Source organism: Arachis ipaensis, chromosome B09 (assembly GCF_000816755.2).
Source record: "Arachis ipaensis cultivar K30076 chromosome B09, Araip1.1, whole genome shotgun sequence".
NCBI classification, from domain to species: domain Eukaryota; kingdom Viridiplantae; phylum Streptophyta; class Magnoliopsida; order Fabales; family Fabaceae; genus Arachis; species Arachis ipaensis.
Genome location: NC_029793.2, coordinates 16,522,236 through 16,535,755, shown reverse-complemented (window position 1 = coordinate 16,535,755; position 13,520 = coordinate 16,522,236). Strand labels below are relative to the sequence as shown.

The 13,520-nt window shown below is 35.6% G+C and overlaps 1 protein-coding gene and 1 long non-coding RNA gene across 2 annotated transcripts in view; one reads left to right on the top strand and one right to left on the bottom strand.

Annotated features, from left to right (window-relative positions):
* Window positions 1-1,261, top strand: part of LOC110267081 — a 12,383-nt gene extending 11,122 nt beyond the window's left edge. Inside the window, exon 3 of the long non-coding RNA XR_002354412.1 lies at window positions 1,120-1,261. This is a non-coding gene — a long non-coding RNA (uncharacterized LOC110267081). The remainder of the gene's footprint in view (window positions 1-1,119) is intronic.
* The window catches only part of LOC107617825 (long chain acyl-CoA synthetase 8), an 8,768-nt gene continuing 4,088 nt past the window's right edge, over window positions 8,841-13,520 (bottom strand). The window contains exons 5-12 of the mRNA XM_016319697.2: window positions 12,791-12,922; window positions 12,545-12,718; window positions 11,242-11,471; window positions 10,923-11,040; window positions 10,604-10,735; window positions 10,365-10,499; window positions 10,041-10,247; window positions 8,841-9,370 (exon numbers count right to left, since the gene is read on the bottom strand). Of these exons, the coding sequence (XP_016175183.1) occupies window positions 9,206-9,370; window positions 10,041-10,247; window positions 10,365-10,499; window positions 10,604-10,735; window positions 10,923-11,040; window positions 11,242-11,471; window positions 12,545-12,718; window positions 12,791-12,922 (1,293 nt within the window). The 3' untranslated portion in view covers window positions 8,841-9,205. The remainder of the gene's footprint in view (window positions 9,371-10,040; window positions 10,248-10,364; window positions 10,500-10,603; window positions 10,736-10,922; window positions 11,041-11,241; window positions 11,472-12,544; window positions 12,719-12,790; window positions 12,923-13,520) is intronic.

Genomic DNA, 13,520 nt, shown 5'->3' with positions numbered 1-13,520 from the left:
AATTGGAAAGTGGACATCCAGGGCTTTCCAGCAATATATAATAGTCTATACTTTGCACAAGGATAGACGACGTAAACTGGCGTTCAACGCCAGTTCTCTGTCCAATTATGGCGTCCAGCGCCAGAAAAGGATAAAAAACTGGAGTTGAACGCCCAAACTGGCATAAAAACTGGCGTTCAACTCCACAAATGGCCTCTGCACATGACTCACTTAAATCTCAGCCCCAGCACACACCAAGTGGGCCCCAGAAGTGGACCTCTGCATCATCCATCATAGTCCACTCATATTTTGTAACCCTAGGCTACTAATTTAGTATTTAAACAACTTTTAAAGACTTATTTTTGTATCTCATGACATTTTAGATCAAAACTTTGTAATAATTGACTTCCTGACTAAGATTTACAAGATAACCATAGATTGCTTCAAACCAACAATCTCCGTGGGATTCGACCCTTACTCACGTGAGGTATTACTTGGACGACCCAGTGCACTTGCTGGTTAGTGGTACGCGTTGTGAAAAGTGTGATTCACAATTCGTGCACCAATCATTGTTGATGCATTTAGATCTTCGATCAAGGCAATGTGAACTAGAAGTTCAAAAGATTATACATTTGCAAAGAATAGCAAATAAATTGCCGGATGCATTTTCTGATACAAAGAGGATAACCAAGTCTTATATACCAGCAAAAAATACCCCAATTCAAATTGATGTCCGAGTTGGACAAATTACCACCGAAGCAATACACGCCAGAAGCGTGGCTGGCCTGTCGGTTCCAAAGACAAAAATCCTCGAAAAATAAAAGAGGTAAATATGATTACTGTTGGAAAAGACATAGTAGAGACACCTGCAGTTGTCCAAAATTCTAATATAGTTTTAACGCCAGAAGACTGTAAAATTCCTAAAATACCCTTACTTCTCTTTTTCCAAATCAGAAACCCTAGTTTCCTAATTGGGAAACCCTGACCTTAAAACCCTTTACCCAGCCACCAGCCACACACACACGAAGAACAGAGATTTCTGACGGGAGGGGGAAACCCCGCAGCTCGCTGCCGCCGCACTGCTCAGGGTTGTCGCATCGCCGTCGCCGGGATGAGGGGAGGCCAAGGCTGCTATCCGAGAAGTCGTCTTCATCACGGATCAGAACTGAGGCGAGAGAGAGGACCGCGATGGAGGAAGGAATCGCGCTGCCCAGTCGCCGTCCGTGGGTAGTCGTCACCGGCGTTGTCGCGAGAAGGAGAGAGCCCGCGTCGGAGAAGAGCCGTCGCGTTCAACCATCACTGAGGGACCAGTCTCTGTTAGAACTATCACTGCTGTTGTGTTCCGTCACTGCTACTATAGCTGCCATCATCTGTTACGTGTGCAAAAGGAGAGAGGGGCCATGAGAACAAGGAAAGGAGTCGTGTGAGGCTTGTGCTGAGAGGCAGAGGGCTGTTCAGCCGCCACTGCTGCTGCCATGATCACCGTTGCAGTTAAAAAAAAAGGGATGCCGTCGAAGTACCTCTGATATGGTCTAGATCCCTTCCTCTAATTTGCTCTGTTTTCATTCTTGCTCTGCTGCTATTTCATTTGTTACCCTATTCTTGTTTTATTTCATTTCAGCCCCTATAGCTATGATTATTGATAATGTTATTGCTGGTTTTAAAGTCGCTATTGTCATTGGAGTTACATGATTGGAGGAAACCGTCAATGATGGAACTGCTGCTGCCATGGCAGCCGTGCCTCTACCGCCAATAAATGCCTAGCCGCAGCCGTCAAAGCCAGCCTTGCCGCCGTTGTCGTAGTTGCAGATTTGGAGCTTCGAAGAGAGAGGAGTTCCCGGAGAGAGAGAAACGCCAAGGAGGAAGGACCATCCGCTGCTGCGCTGTTCCTGTCACCGTTCGGATGTACCTAAGCCAAGCCATCGTCCTTGCCGCCGGAGTTGTTGGTGTTGCTAGAGCTGAACTGCTCCTATCATTATCCCGGTCCAGCCTTCTTCCTTGATTCTGCTCTAGCTTTCATGTCCTATTATGCCATTTTCCCTTGATTCTGCTCTAGCTTTCATGTCCTATTATGCCAACATTTAATATATCTTGTCCTTGTTTTAATTCGATTTTAGTTTTGCCTGTTTTAGATTCTCAAAACTATCGCCAGCTCCATCATGTCGCTACCCCGGTCCAAATTCTGCACAGTTTTGTACCCTTTAATTCGACACTCCGGGTTTGGTCTCTTTGGTCCGTTAGGACCATGCTGTGAGTAGGCTTTACATTTATAACCGTTAAGTTTTTGGTTTATGCTATTATGAGTTTTTAATTATATTTATAGAACTATTATTGAAGAACTTTGATTTGATTAGAATAATTGATTTATTATAGCTGAATAATTATTTTTATGAAATTCATACTTTAGAAATTTTACATGAGACTATATATATGTTTGATAAAGTTTTATATTATTTTAGAATATTAATTTTTATTCGAATATATACTTTTGAAATATTAAAGTATTTGTTGGCACACACTTTGAAATTATGAAATATGTTTTTGATGAGTGAGAAAATATGATTTGAAAAGATTTCTGATATGAAGGTATTATCTGATTAATTTGATTCGATACCTTATATATTTGAGAGATTAAAGATTTATTGTATTTGAAACTATATGTTTTGAATTGGTTTGGGAGGCTCGTATTAGAAAACCGTAGTTAACGGCGGTTATGACGTTAACTTAGATGCATCTAACTCAGACTCCAGCTAGCAGGGGTGTTGCTAGCCTAACGTGTAGGCCACACGTTAGATCTGTTATTCTGTTAGGACACACAAGAGGAAAAGGCTACCCATAGAGGTGGAGCCGCCCATGTGTGGACTTTTGATTTGATTTCTGTATGAGAACTCCCTTGTTGATTCACCTATTATTATCAACTATTATTTTCTAATTAAAAATTACTTTAATAATGATGTTTATATGGTCTCATGTCGATTATAGATGTATTGTCTAGTCACTGAGTTGCAAAACTCACCCTATTTTCTAAAAATATTTTTCAGGATTAAATATTTGATTATGTGAGCCTTTCGATCCAAGAGTAATGATCTGCAATGGGTATCTGTTCTTTGTTGAGTTCTTAGACGTCATGTGTTCCATATGTCACAGGCAGGATTCATCCATATTTATTTTATTTATTTATTTTTTTAATATGTAATTATTCATTTTAGAAACTGTAAATTTATTTAAGATATTTGAAAAATTTTTTTATTCAACTTATATTTGAGTCGGTTAGGCTTGCTTAAGGATTATTTTCCCGAGCGCCAGTCATGGTTTGTTTTCGGCCATGACAAAGACGTTCAGGTACCTGAAAATTGGGAAAATAACGAGATCTCGATAAATTATGTCTTTACAGGAGAGAAATGGGACCGAAATAAGACAATTGTCAATGAAATATTTGCATATAATGTGGCATTAAATATCATGCATGAAAATAAGGATCTTGAGCTAAGATCAGTCGAAGAATGTCGACAAAGAAATGATTGGCTAGAATGGAAAGAAGCTATGAAGGCTGAATTAGACTCACTTGCAAAACGTGAAGTCTTTGGACCTGTAGTCCGTACACTAGAAGATGTAAAACCTGTTGGATACAAATGGGTATTTGTGAAAAAACGAAATGAGAAAAATAAAGTTGTGTGCTATAAAGTCTGACTTGTGGCACAAGGTTTTTCACAAAAGCCCGGTATAGATTATGAAGAAACGTATTCCCATGTAGTGGATGCGATAATATTGCGTTATTTGGTCAGTTTATCCGCATATCATAAACTACATATGCATTTAATGGATGTACTTATACGAATCATTAGATCGTGATATCTATATGAAAGTCCCTGAAGGACTGAAGATATCTAAACCATCTAATGAATATTTGCATGGATTATACTCAGTCAAATTGCAAAGATCTTTATATGGTCTGAAACAATCTGGACGAATGTGGTATAATCGTCTTACTGAGTATCTGGCCAAAAACGGATTCAAGAATGATGATATCTACCCGTGTGTTTTCATAAAGAAAACTGCATCTAGATTCATTATAATTGCTGTGTACGTTGATAATTTAAATATCATTGGGACTCCTGAAAAGATTCCAACAATTATAAAAATTCTAAAAGAAGAGTTTGAGATGAAAGATCTTGGAAGGAATAAATTTTGTCTCGGCCTGTAGATCGAGCATATAAAAAATGGGATCTTTATTCATCAAACAACATACACAGAAAAGATCTTTAAGAGATTTTATATGGATAAGTCACATCCATTAAGTACCCCCAATGATTGTAAGATCTTTGGATGTGGAAAAGGATCAATTCCTTCCTAAAGAAGAGTATGAAGATATCCTTGGTCATGAAGTATCATATCTTAGTGCCATTAGAGCGCTAATGTATCTTGCTAATAACACACGACCCACTATATCATTTGTTGTGAACTTACTAGCAAGGTATAGTTCCTCTCCAACCAGAAGACATTGAAGTGGAATCAAACAAATCTTTCGATATCTTCATGGAATGATTGATATGAGATTATTTTATCCCTATGGATCCAAGTCATTATTAGTTGGCTATGCAGATGCTGAGTACTTGTCTGATCCACATAAATGGAGATCTCAAATAGGATATCTGTTCACATATGGTGGTACAGCTATATCATGGAGGTCCACAAAACAGACGATAGTAGTAACCTCCTCTAATCATGCTGAAATACTAGCGATACATGAAGCAAGTTGCGAGTGTTTTTGGCTCAAGATTTTGATCCAATATATCATGTATTGATCATAAGATAGCTCTAACTGTCCTGTTTGAAGATAATATAGCATGCATTGCTCAACTTAAAGGCGGATACATCAAAGGTGATAGAACAAAGTATATTTCTCCCAAATTCTTCTTCACTCATGATCTTCAAAATCAAGGGACAATTGATATCCAACAGATCCGCTCATGTGACAATCTAGCAGATTTATTTATAAAGTCACTCCCAAAATCCTCCTTTGAAAGATTGGTATATGAAATTGGGATGCGCCGATTTCAAGACATTAAATGATGTCGACAAGAGGGGGAGACTGTACTCTTTTTTCCTTGGTCAGGTTTTTTTCCATTGGATTTTTCTTGACAAGGTTTTTAATGAGGCAGTCCTCATCACAAAGAATTTTGTACTCTTTTTCCTTCACTAAAATTTTTTTCCCATTGGATTTTTCTTTTGTAAGGTTTTAACGAGGCATAATCCTAAATGGTCATCCAAGGGAGAGTGTTGTGACGAGGATGGATAAGGATGATGGATGCCCATTTATGAGTGGCACATTTTCCCTATGTTGAAAGAAATAAATTTTTAGGATAAAGCAAACTTAATGAAGTTTGAAATATAAACTTTGTGTGCCTATAAATACATGTAACGAGGCAAAGGAGTTACACACACATGAATAATAAACTTCTCTCTCTTTATACAAAATTTTTCTCCTCTTTCTTTATATGTTCCTAATATATATAATAGTAGTAAATATATAAATTATTTCTATAGTGAGATTATTATATTGGTAAATATTAATACTAAGGCTATCTATTTATGTTTCTTTATTTTATATCTATTTCCTCTTCCTTATTTATTTATTTATTCTACAACAGGAATATATTTGTTAGCCTTCTATACAAATTGGACATTATTTCGTACTACTTTATTCTATAAAAGAAGGGTAAATTATTTTTTTATTCACAAATATCTAAAATACTAATAAATTTATGTAAAAAAATAAAATTAATATTGTATCTATAAAAAATGAAATTTAGATGACGACTCTATTAGAATCACAAAATTAATATTGTATTTATTTTTTGTCGGTACAATAATAATTTTATTTTTTATAGATAGATTTATCAGTATTTTAAATATCGGGGATGCTACACATCCATATAACCATGTAACCAAGTTGCCTCAACACCAAAAATACCCAATACCATTAAATAAAACGTGAAATACATGCGCCCAATAATCGCCCAACGCTTCTTCTCTTCTTCTTTTCTTTTCACGCTCGTTTACGCACGGAGCGTCTTCTTCTTCTTCGCCTTCTTCTTCGCGTTCCTCCTTCTCCTTTTTCGCGTTCCTTCTTCTTCACGTGTTTTCTCCTTATCGTCATTCTTTTGTTGTTGTTGCTGCTGCATTTTTTTGTCTTTTCCTCCTTCTCTCTAGTGAAGAAGCAGTAGAAGGTGAGGAAGAAGAGTTTTGAATAGTGCAGAATGAACCGAACACAGTACTCATGGTAAACCGAACACAGTACTCATGGTGAACCGAAACCAATACAATTGTATAGTACTGAGTGAACGAAACACAATCCATTATATAAAATCAAATTCAAACAGCTTTCTGCAGAATGAACCGAACACAGTACTCATGGTGAAGCGAACACAGTACTCATGATGAACCGAAAATAATACAATTGTATAGTACTGAGTGAACGAAACATAATCCATTATATACAATCAAATTCAAATAACTCTACCTACAATTTGCATATTATCAATTCAATTCGATTCAATTCAATACACCTTCGTCCATTTAATTCAATTCAAATCAGCAATTGCATTCCATTCAATTCGATTCAAAATTGAATAATCCAAACTTTGTCAGTTTGATTCGTTTCAGAAGAGTAATCCAAATTGCTCTCCAGTTTACCAAAAAATTATGAACCCCTAAACACTGAACCCTAAACCCTAAACCCTAAACACTAAAACCAGAACCCTGAACACTAAACCCTGAACCCATAAACCCTAAATCCTACACCCTAAATCCTAAACCCTAAACTCTGAACCCTAAATCCTAAACCCTACCGTAAACCCTAAACCCCTAAAACCCTGAACCCTGAACCCTAAATCCTAGACCATAAACCCTCAACCATGGACATGGTGAACCAAAATTAATACACGGGGCAAACCGAAAGTTTGAAACACACTGAACCCCTGTACACTGAACCCTGAACCCATAAACCCTAAACCCTAAAACCCTATCGTCATTCTTTTGTTGTTGTTGCTGCTGTATTTTTTTGTCTTTTCCTCCTTCTCTCTCTGGTGAAGAAGCAGTAGAAGGTGAGAAAAAAGAGTTTTGAATAATGCAGAATGAACCGAACACAGTACTCATGGTGAACCGAAATCTTAGTTATGGTGAATCAAAATCTTAATTACGGTGAAACAATTATATAGTGCTTAGGGAAGAAAACAGAACATATTGGTCTAATTTTTGTTAGACTCCATCTGCGAACCGAACCGAAAAGTTACTCACATTTACTCAGAGTTACTTACAATTACTCACAGTTACATATTATCAATATAATTAAATTCAATTCAGATGTAGATCACCTCAGTCCATTCAATTCACTTCAAATAAAATTAGAAATTTCATTCTATTAAATTCGTTTCAGAATTCAATAATCCAAACCTCATCAAATTGATGCGTTTGAGAAGAATCATCAAAATCGCACTCATTTAACTAATTTGAAGTTGATTCATTCATTGTTTCAATTCAAAAGTGCAGATCGAAGAAGAAAACGAAGAAGAAGATGAACGACGAAGATAATTGCGTTGAATCAATCCAGATCCATAATGCAGAGAAGAAAAACGCGAAAGAGGAGAACAACGAATTTAATTAGGTTGAAGAATAACATGAAGAAGAACGCGAAAGAGGTTTACGTTTTATGAAAAAGTTTACGTTGAGAAACGTTGATAACGCAAAATAAAGATTCGTTATCTAGGTTATAAGAGGCGCGTGTAAAACAAGCGAGGGTGTGAGGCGTGGAGTGAAAGTTACATAGATACCATCCATGTAATTTTTACATGGATGTAGAACTTTTCCCTTTAAATATTTATGTGTAAAAAATCCATCATAAAAGAATCATATTAAGATCAAAATTCTTTATGCGGCTATTTTGAAATGATTAAATGGACATTATTGATTCTTCTTGCGTTTAAAGTAATAACAATAGCAATTCAATAATGCTAGACTTATTATCTTGGTACATAAAAGTAATATATTCTTAAAATAAAGATAAATTTAGTGAGATAATTGATAATTTTATACGATATCGCTTTTTATACAAATAAATGTTAAAAATAGATTAATTTCCAATATATGTGCCAAGAAAAAAACTTTGTACTCAACATTTTATGATGTTAAAGAAAAATGTTAAAAAACTATTAAAATTTATATTTTGGCATTTTGGCCATCAGTTAACCATCAATATTTAAAAATAGAATTTATCTATCTTGCGTTCTAAAAGCATATATTAAAATTTCAAATTGAGTATATTTTTATTAAAAATACAAAAAATTTAAGTTTTCAATGTATTTATTTTGTATCTATTAAATAATAAAAATTAAAAACTTTTTACTTAATAAATTTATCATGTACCTTTGGAACACATATTAGCCAAACCCTTGAAAGTATAGGATAAAGTATATTGTTAGAATTAATTGAGTTGAAAACTAAATTATGACAAAAACAATAAATTCTAATAATCCCCTAACATTTCTCAATGTTAAATAGTCTGAAATCAAATGTTGAAAATCCTATGTCAAAATCTATACTTCTTTTGGAGGACTATATGATAGAAATACTTTTTTGAAATACAAATTCTGGGTAAAGATTTTTTTGGTGTCAATGAATTAAAGAATGACATGGTTAAACTTTACAGAAGGACATAGCAAGCAAACAAATAAGTGAAATATATATCCCTTTAAAGGGCCAAGAAATAATAACTTTTCCTCTGAATCTTTAAATCCGAGCTGACTGTTCTTTTTTATGCCAAGAAAGTTGTGATGATGGACATGTTATTTTAACACCAAATCTGTGCAAGGAATTGTGGATATTTTAAATTAGTTGCAGCCTTGCAGGTCATACGTTACAGTGCCGTCCATAATTCTTATTGACATGAACATAATGGTATAGTACCATAATAAGAGCCTTTATAAGGCGTCACAAAATAGTTCCTCCTCCTCCATTCACTCGAACAAGGGAGAGCCTAAACATCAAACAAAATGTCATCGGAATCACAACCGAACCGTTCAATGAAATGCTTGCTCATAAATTGCTCATTTTTCGAAGCAAGCCAGGTGTTATGGGTTGTAAAGCCAGAACAGTTGGATATCACATACAGTGAAAAGACAGTCAAGAAACGTGGTAAGATACTGATGCCCAAAAAATGCTATATGCTTCATTCATACAGCTTCTTCAGATCATCTTTGAATTTAGCTTTCAGCTGTTCTCTCTTTATCTTGAGAGCAGCAGTGACTAATCCAGATTCTGGTGTCCATGGATCTGGAAGCAACTTTATCTTTGCTGGGATTTCAGATTTCTGCAGCTTTCCAGCTTTTGCAACCTGCAAAATAAATATAAATAAACAAAATGAAAGGGATTTAGTGATTTACGCAATGAAAAGATAAATAGAAGATAAGCCTTGTCACAGCAGCAACAGGCCAACCAAAACAATACAAACACGGCGACACCACTGGAATAGTTTGTCAACTCAACATGAAGCTATGGCAACTTAGGCATGAATGAACATTTAAATGGTTAATATTTTATTTATTTTTCATTTCTTTTATGCTTGAGCTAAAAAAGATAAAGAAAAAGAACAAGAAGACATGACAGAGAGAGAGAGACATGGCAAATGCAGACTTCATCTATCTAACAGTTGTCTGGAACTACTACTAACAAGCAATAATTCATAACTTATGAACGGATATTTTTGGGTTTTGAGAAAGAGAGACAAAGTGAGTTCTGGATTCTGAAATTTATTGAACCAATGAGTTATAGTGTATGTTCATGTATTTATATGCAGAGCATATAGCTTCTGCAACACGCGAGTCTAGCGGTAGTTTAGAGAATCATATTCTTATGTTAGTTACTGGCAGCTGTGGCAGTTAACCAAGCTGGCATAGATATGGTCAACTCAAACTATCTTAGTTTCACTCTATTAAATGGATAATCAGCTAATCTAGACAACTCCCTATAGCAGCAAAACAAGCAGTCATCAATTATTAGCTCACCTTGTTAATGGCCTGCAGGACTTCATTGGTACTTTCAGTTTTGCTACACAGTTCAGGAAAATCTTTGTATTCAGTACCAGCTTGCTGAGCCCAATTCTCCAGAGACTTGCGTGATGGAACAATAAGAGCAACACAGTAATTATGAAAGGGATCTGCATGAACCATGACACTGTCCACATAATTACAAGTAGATAGCACTGCTTCAACCTGCAATTGAGTGAAAGTGGAATATAATTTTAAAACCCAGCAAAATACTGTAAAACTTGTATCAGCACTTAATTTTGGAATCCAGAAGAATTAAGGTATAGCATTAGCTTAAGTCACCTTTCCAAGAGAGAGATATTCTCCATGTTGAAGTTTGACGATATCCTTCTTCCTATCTATGATTTCAAGACAACCATCTGGATGGAATTGCCCAATGTCGCCAGTATAAAACCAGCGTAAGCCATTTTCATCAACCTATTAGAAGTTAAAATTTGTGAAATGCAGTTTAAGCAACAGTAGGAGATCCAAAGCAGGAAATATTGAGAAAATGACATGCATATGTGCATGATTGAACATACCTTGTACACTTCATTAGTTTTCTCTTGATTCTTAAAGTAACCACCAGTAACACTGAATCCACCAACTACAACCTCTCCTCGTGGCATTGGTTTGTCTGAAGTCTTGTACCCTCCTTCTTCCCAAGAAACTAGCTATACAACCAAATTAATACAGATTAAAATTTCCCCATTTAAAGCTCTTTGCTGTCAATAGCAGGAAGTTCTATTGCAGCAAGACACTATAATAATTAATCAACATTACCATAATAGAAAGCAACATTTACAAATAGAAGTCGGTTGTTCAACACTAAAATTCTCATTGACAGGATAGATAGCATACCTTAATGTAAGCACAAGGAAGAGGTGGACCAACACGCCCCACACTGTCATCATCCCACTCAGAGAAGGCAGCCCCAGCAAATGTTTCGGTCAACCCATATCCTTGCCCAATAGGAGCTCTGTAGTGTTTCGACAAATACAAGTATAAATCAGAAAAAAGTATAAGCATGTTGACTATAACATGTTCAATGATAAGGTAGAGATTAAAATAGAACCACATTCCCCTAAAGGTACAGATGTATGGTAGAACACACATGGAAGCACATGTATAAAGATGACTAGTTGAATGAAGTATATAGTACAAAGAAAGGAATCATCACCCTATGCAGATATTGATAAAGTGCTGTGAATCTCCGGATAAAGGGGCTCCACCACAAAGCATAAATCGTATACGGCCTCCTAGTAAAAGGCGAATTTTTTTAAAGACAATGGTATCCCACACCAATTTCTCTATTCCCCAAGCCCCTAGCCAGCTTCCCTTAACTGCAGCCAGTCGGCGATTGTATGCTATCTGGAAAAGATTTTTCACAATTCCCCCCTTTTCCTCAACCTAAATTACAATATAAAGAAGAGTAAGGAAGAATAATAACTATTTACCTAGTAGTTTAAATCATTGAATATCCATGGGTGGATAGAGAAAATCAGAGTTAATGCAATTACTGACAGCTGTTAAAATCCATGATTAACAAGAAAAATAATAGATTAAAGAATAACTCAACAAATGAGAGAGAGAATATATTACTCTTATGTGATTTGTTATACGAGAGGAATTCTAACCTCTACTTATAATACTAATAGTAAAACTGTAATGCTATATAATTATATATTGGTGAATATTGAACAGCGAAGTTCTAGTTAGGAGCCAAAGCCAGTGTAATAGTGATGACAGATGAGACGGTCAAGATAAATAACATTATCAACAACGTTGTTTGTGGACAGAGTTTAAACTTGTTTAATAGTTTGCTTATGTGAGAACAATATAAACCAGAAAATAAAAGATAAACTAAAGGAAGATATTCACATTAAAAATGATGGACAGAGGTCTAAAAGTTGTTGGTAGAAATCATTAGGAAGACCATACATTAAGTGTAGTTATTGAAAAACTTAGTTTTAGTACAATTTCCTCCTCTATTATGAAAAACCTACCAAAACTCTTTGATTTTCGCACTATTAAATTGTAACAAAGAAACCAAATAACATAACCACTAAGTACAAAATATTCACTCGCATAAGAATCACCAATCGCACCATTATCTTGTCAAACTCAATTCCTGTTGTTGTTTATAGCCTTAAATGATCAAAAAAGGGAAATATGATTAAATGTTAACAAAGAAACAAATAACATCACAACTGAGTGCGAAATATTGACTAGCCTTAAATAATCATCAAACGAATCACTATCTCATCGTTCAGTGGCCAAAATCAATTTCTATTGTTGTTTAGCCTTTTATATTGAACAAAAAAAAATGTGAAAATCAAATTCATTTGGAGTTGCTAATAAAGAAAAAATAATAGGGGGATTTTGTGCAGTAAAGACAAATAGAATACAGAGGGAGGAGTAAATTGTTTAAAAAATTGTAAATTTACAAGCAAAAGATCTACCAGAATGAGTTTAGTTCAAACCTTTGAAACAACTCCTTCTCGAATACGATCAAGAATAGCTGGTACAGCTGTCAGAAGAGTGGGCTTCAATACACTAACATCTCCCTTGGTTCCTTTCTTGATTTTATTAGATGTGTCTGTGAGAGTCAAAGGAGAGCCATAACCAATTGCAATCCCGGTAGCCAGCATAACAGACTGGACAATCACTTTAACTTAGGGTTAACAACATCAATTATTGAGACAACTATAAGGTTAAGAAGATATTACCTCTGCAGCCATTTCAAAAACATGTGCAAGGGGCAAATAGGCTAAATATACATCCTTGGTACCCAGATTTGGAATCACCGTGATAACAGCCGCTGTAGTGGCTACGATGTTACCATGAGTAATCATAACACCCTACACAAGTGCAAATAATTAGCACATCATCAGATTACGGTGGAAGATATATTGAGCATATGGAGATCATATTGGCTCAACAATGTTAATATACAACAAATGTTCTACTGGAGACCCAGAGATTGATATTATGATATGCAAGAGGAATCAGGTAGATGAAGCAATGGACGTGGTGTCACAGCTGCACAGGCTAAAATGGATTATATAAGGTAAATCCCATTTCTAGTGCTGGCACATGCTTGGAGGAAAAGAAAGTTTACGATCAAGATATATGTGATCAAGCTGTTGTTTGCCAGAGAATTGTCAAAAATTAACTGACTCAAGAACAGGAAATATCTCCTTAGGAAGAAAGTGCACTCTTTAAGCAATGGAACCAACGTCAACATAGCTACACTATAAGAATTTTTTCCTCCCAAGTTTCATGGTTTGTCACCTAGGAGGAAATCTTTTCAGCAAAAACATTGGCTTTTCACTCCACACCTTGAGGACAAGGAGATATTTTAGGGAGGGAGGTGGAAGTATTGATCCCAAGTTTGATAGTAGTTATCAGTATGAGCAGAGGAACTAGAGGGGTGAAAGAACGAGGTAATCTGGGTAG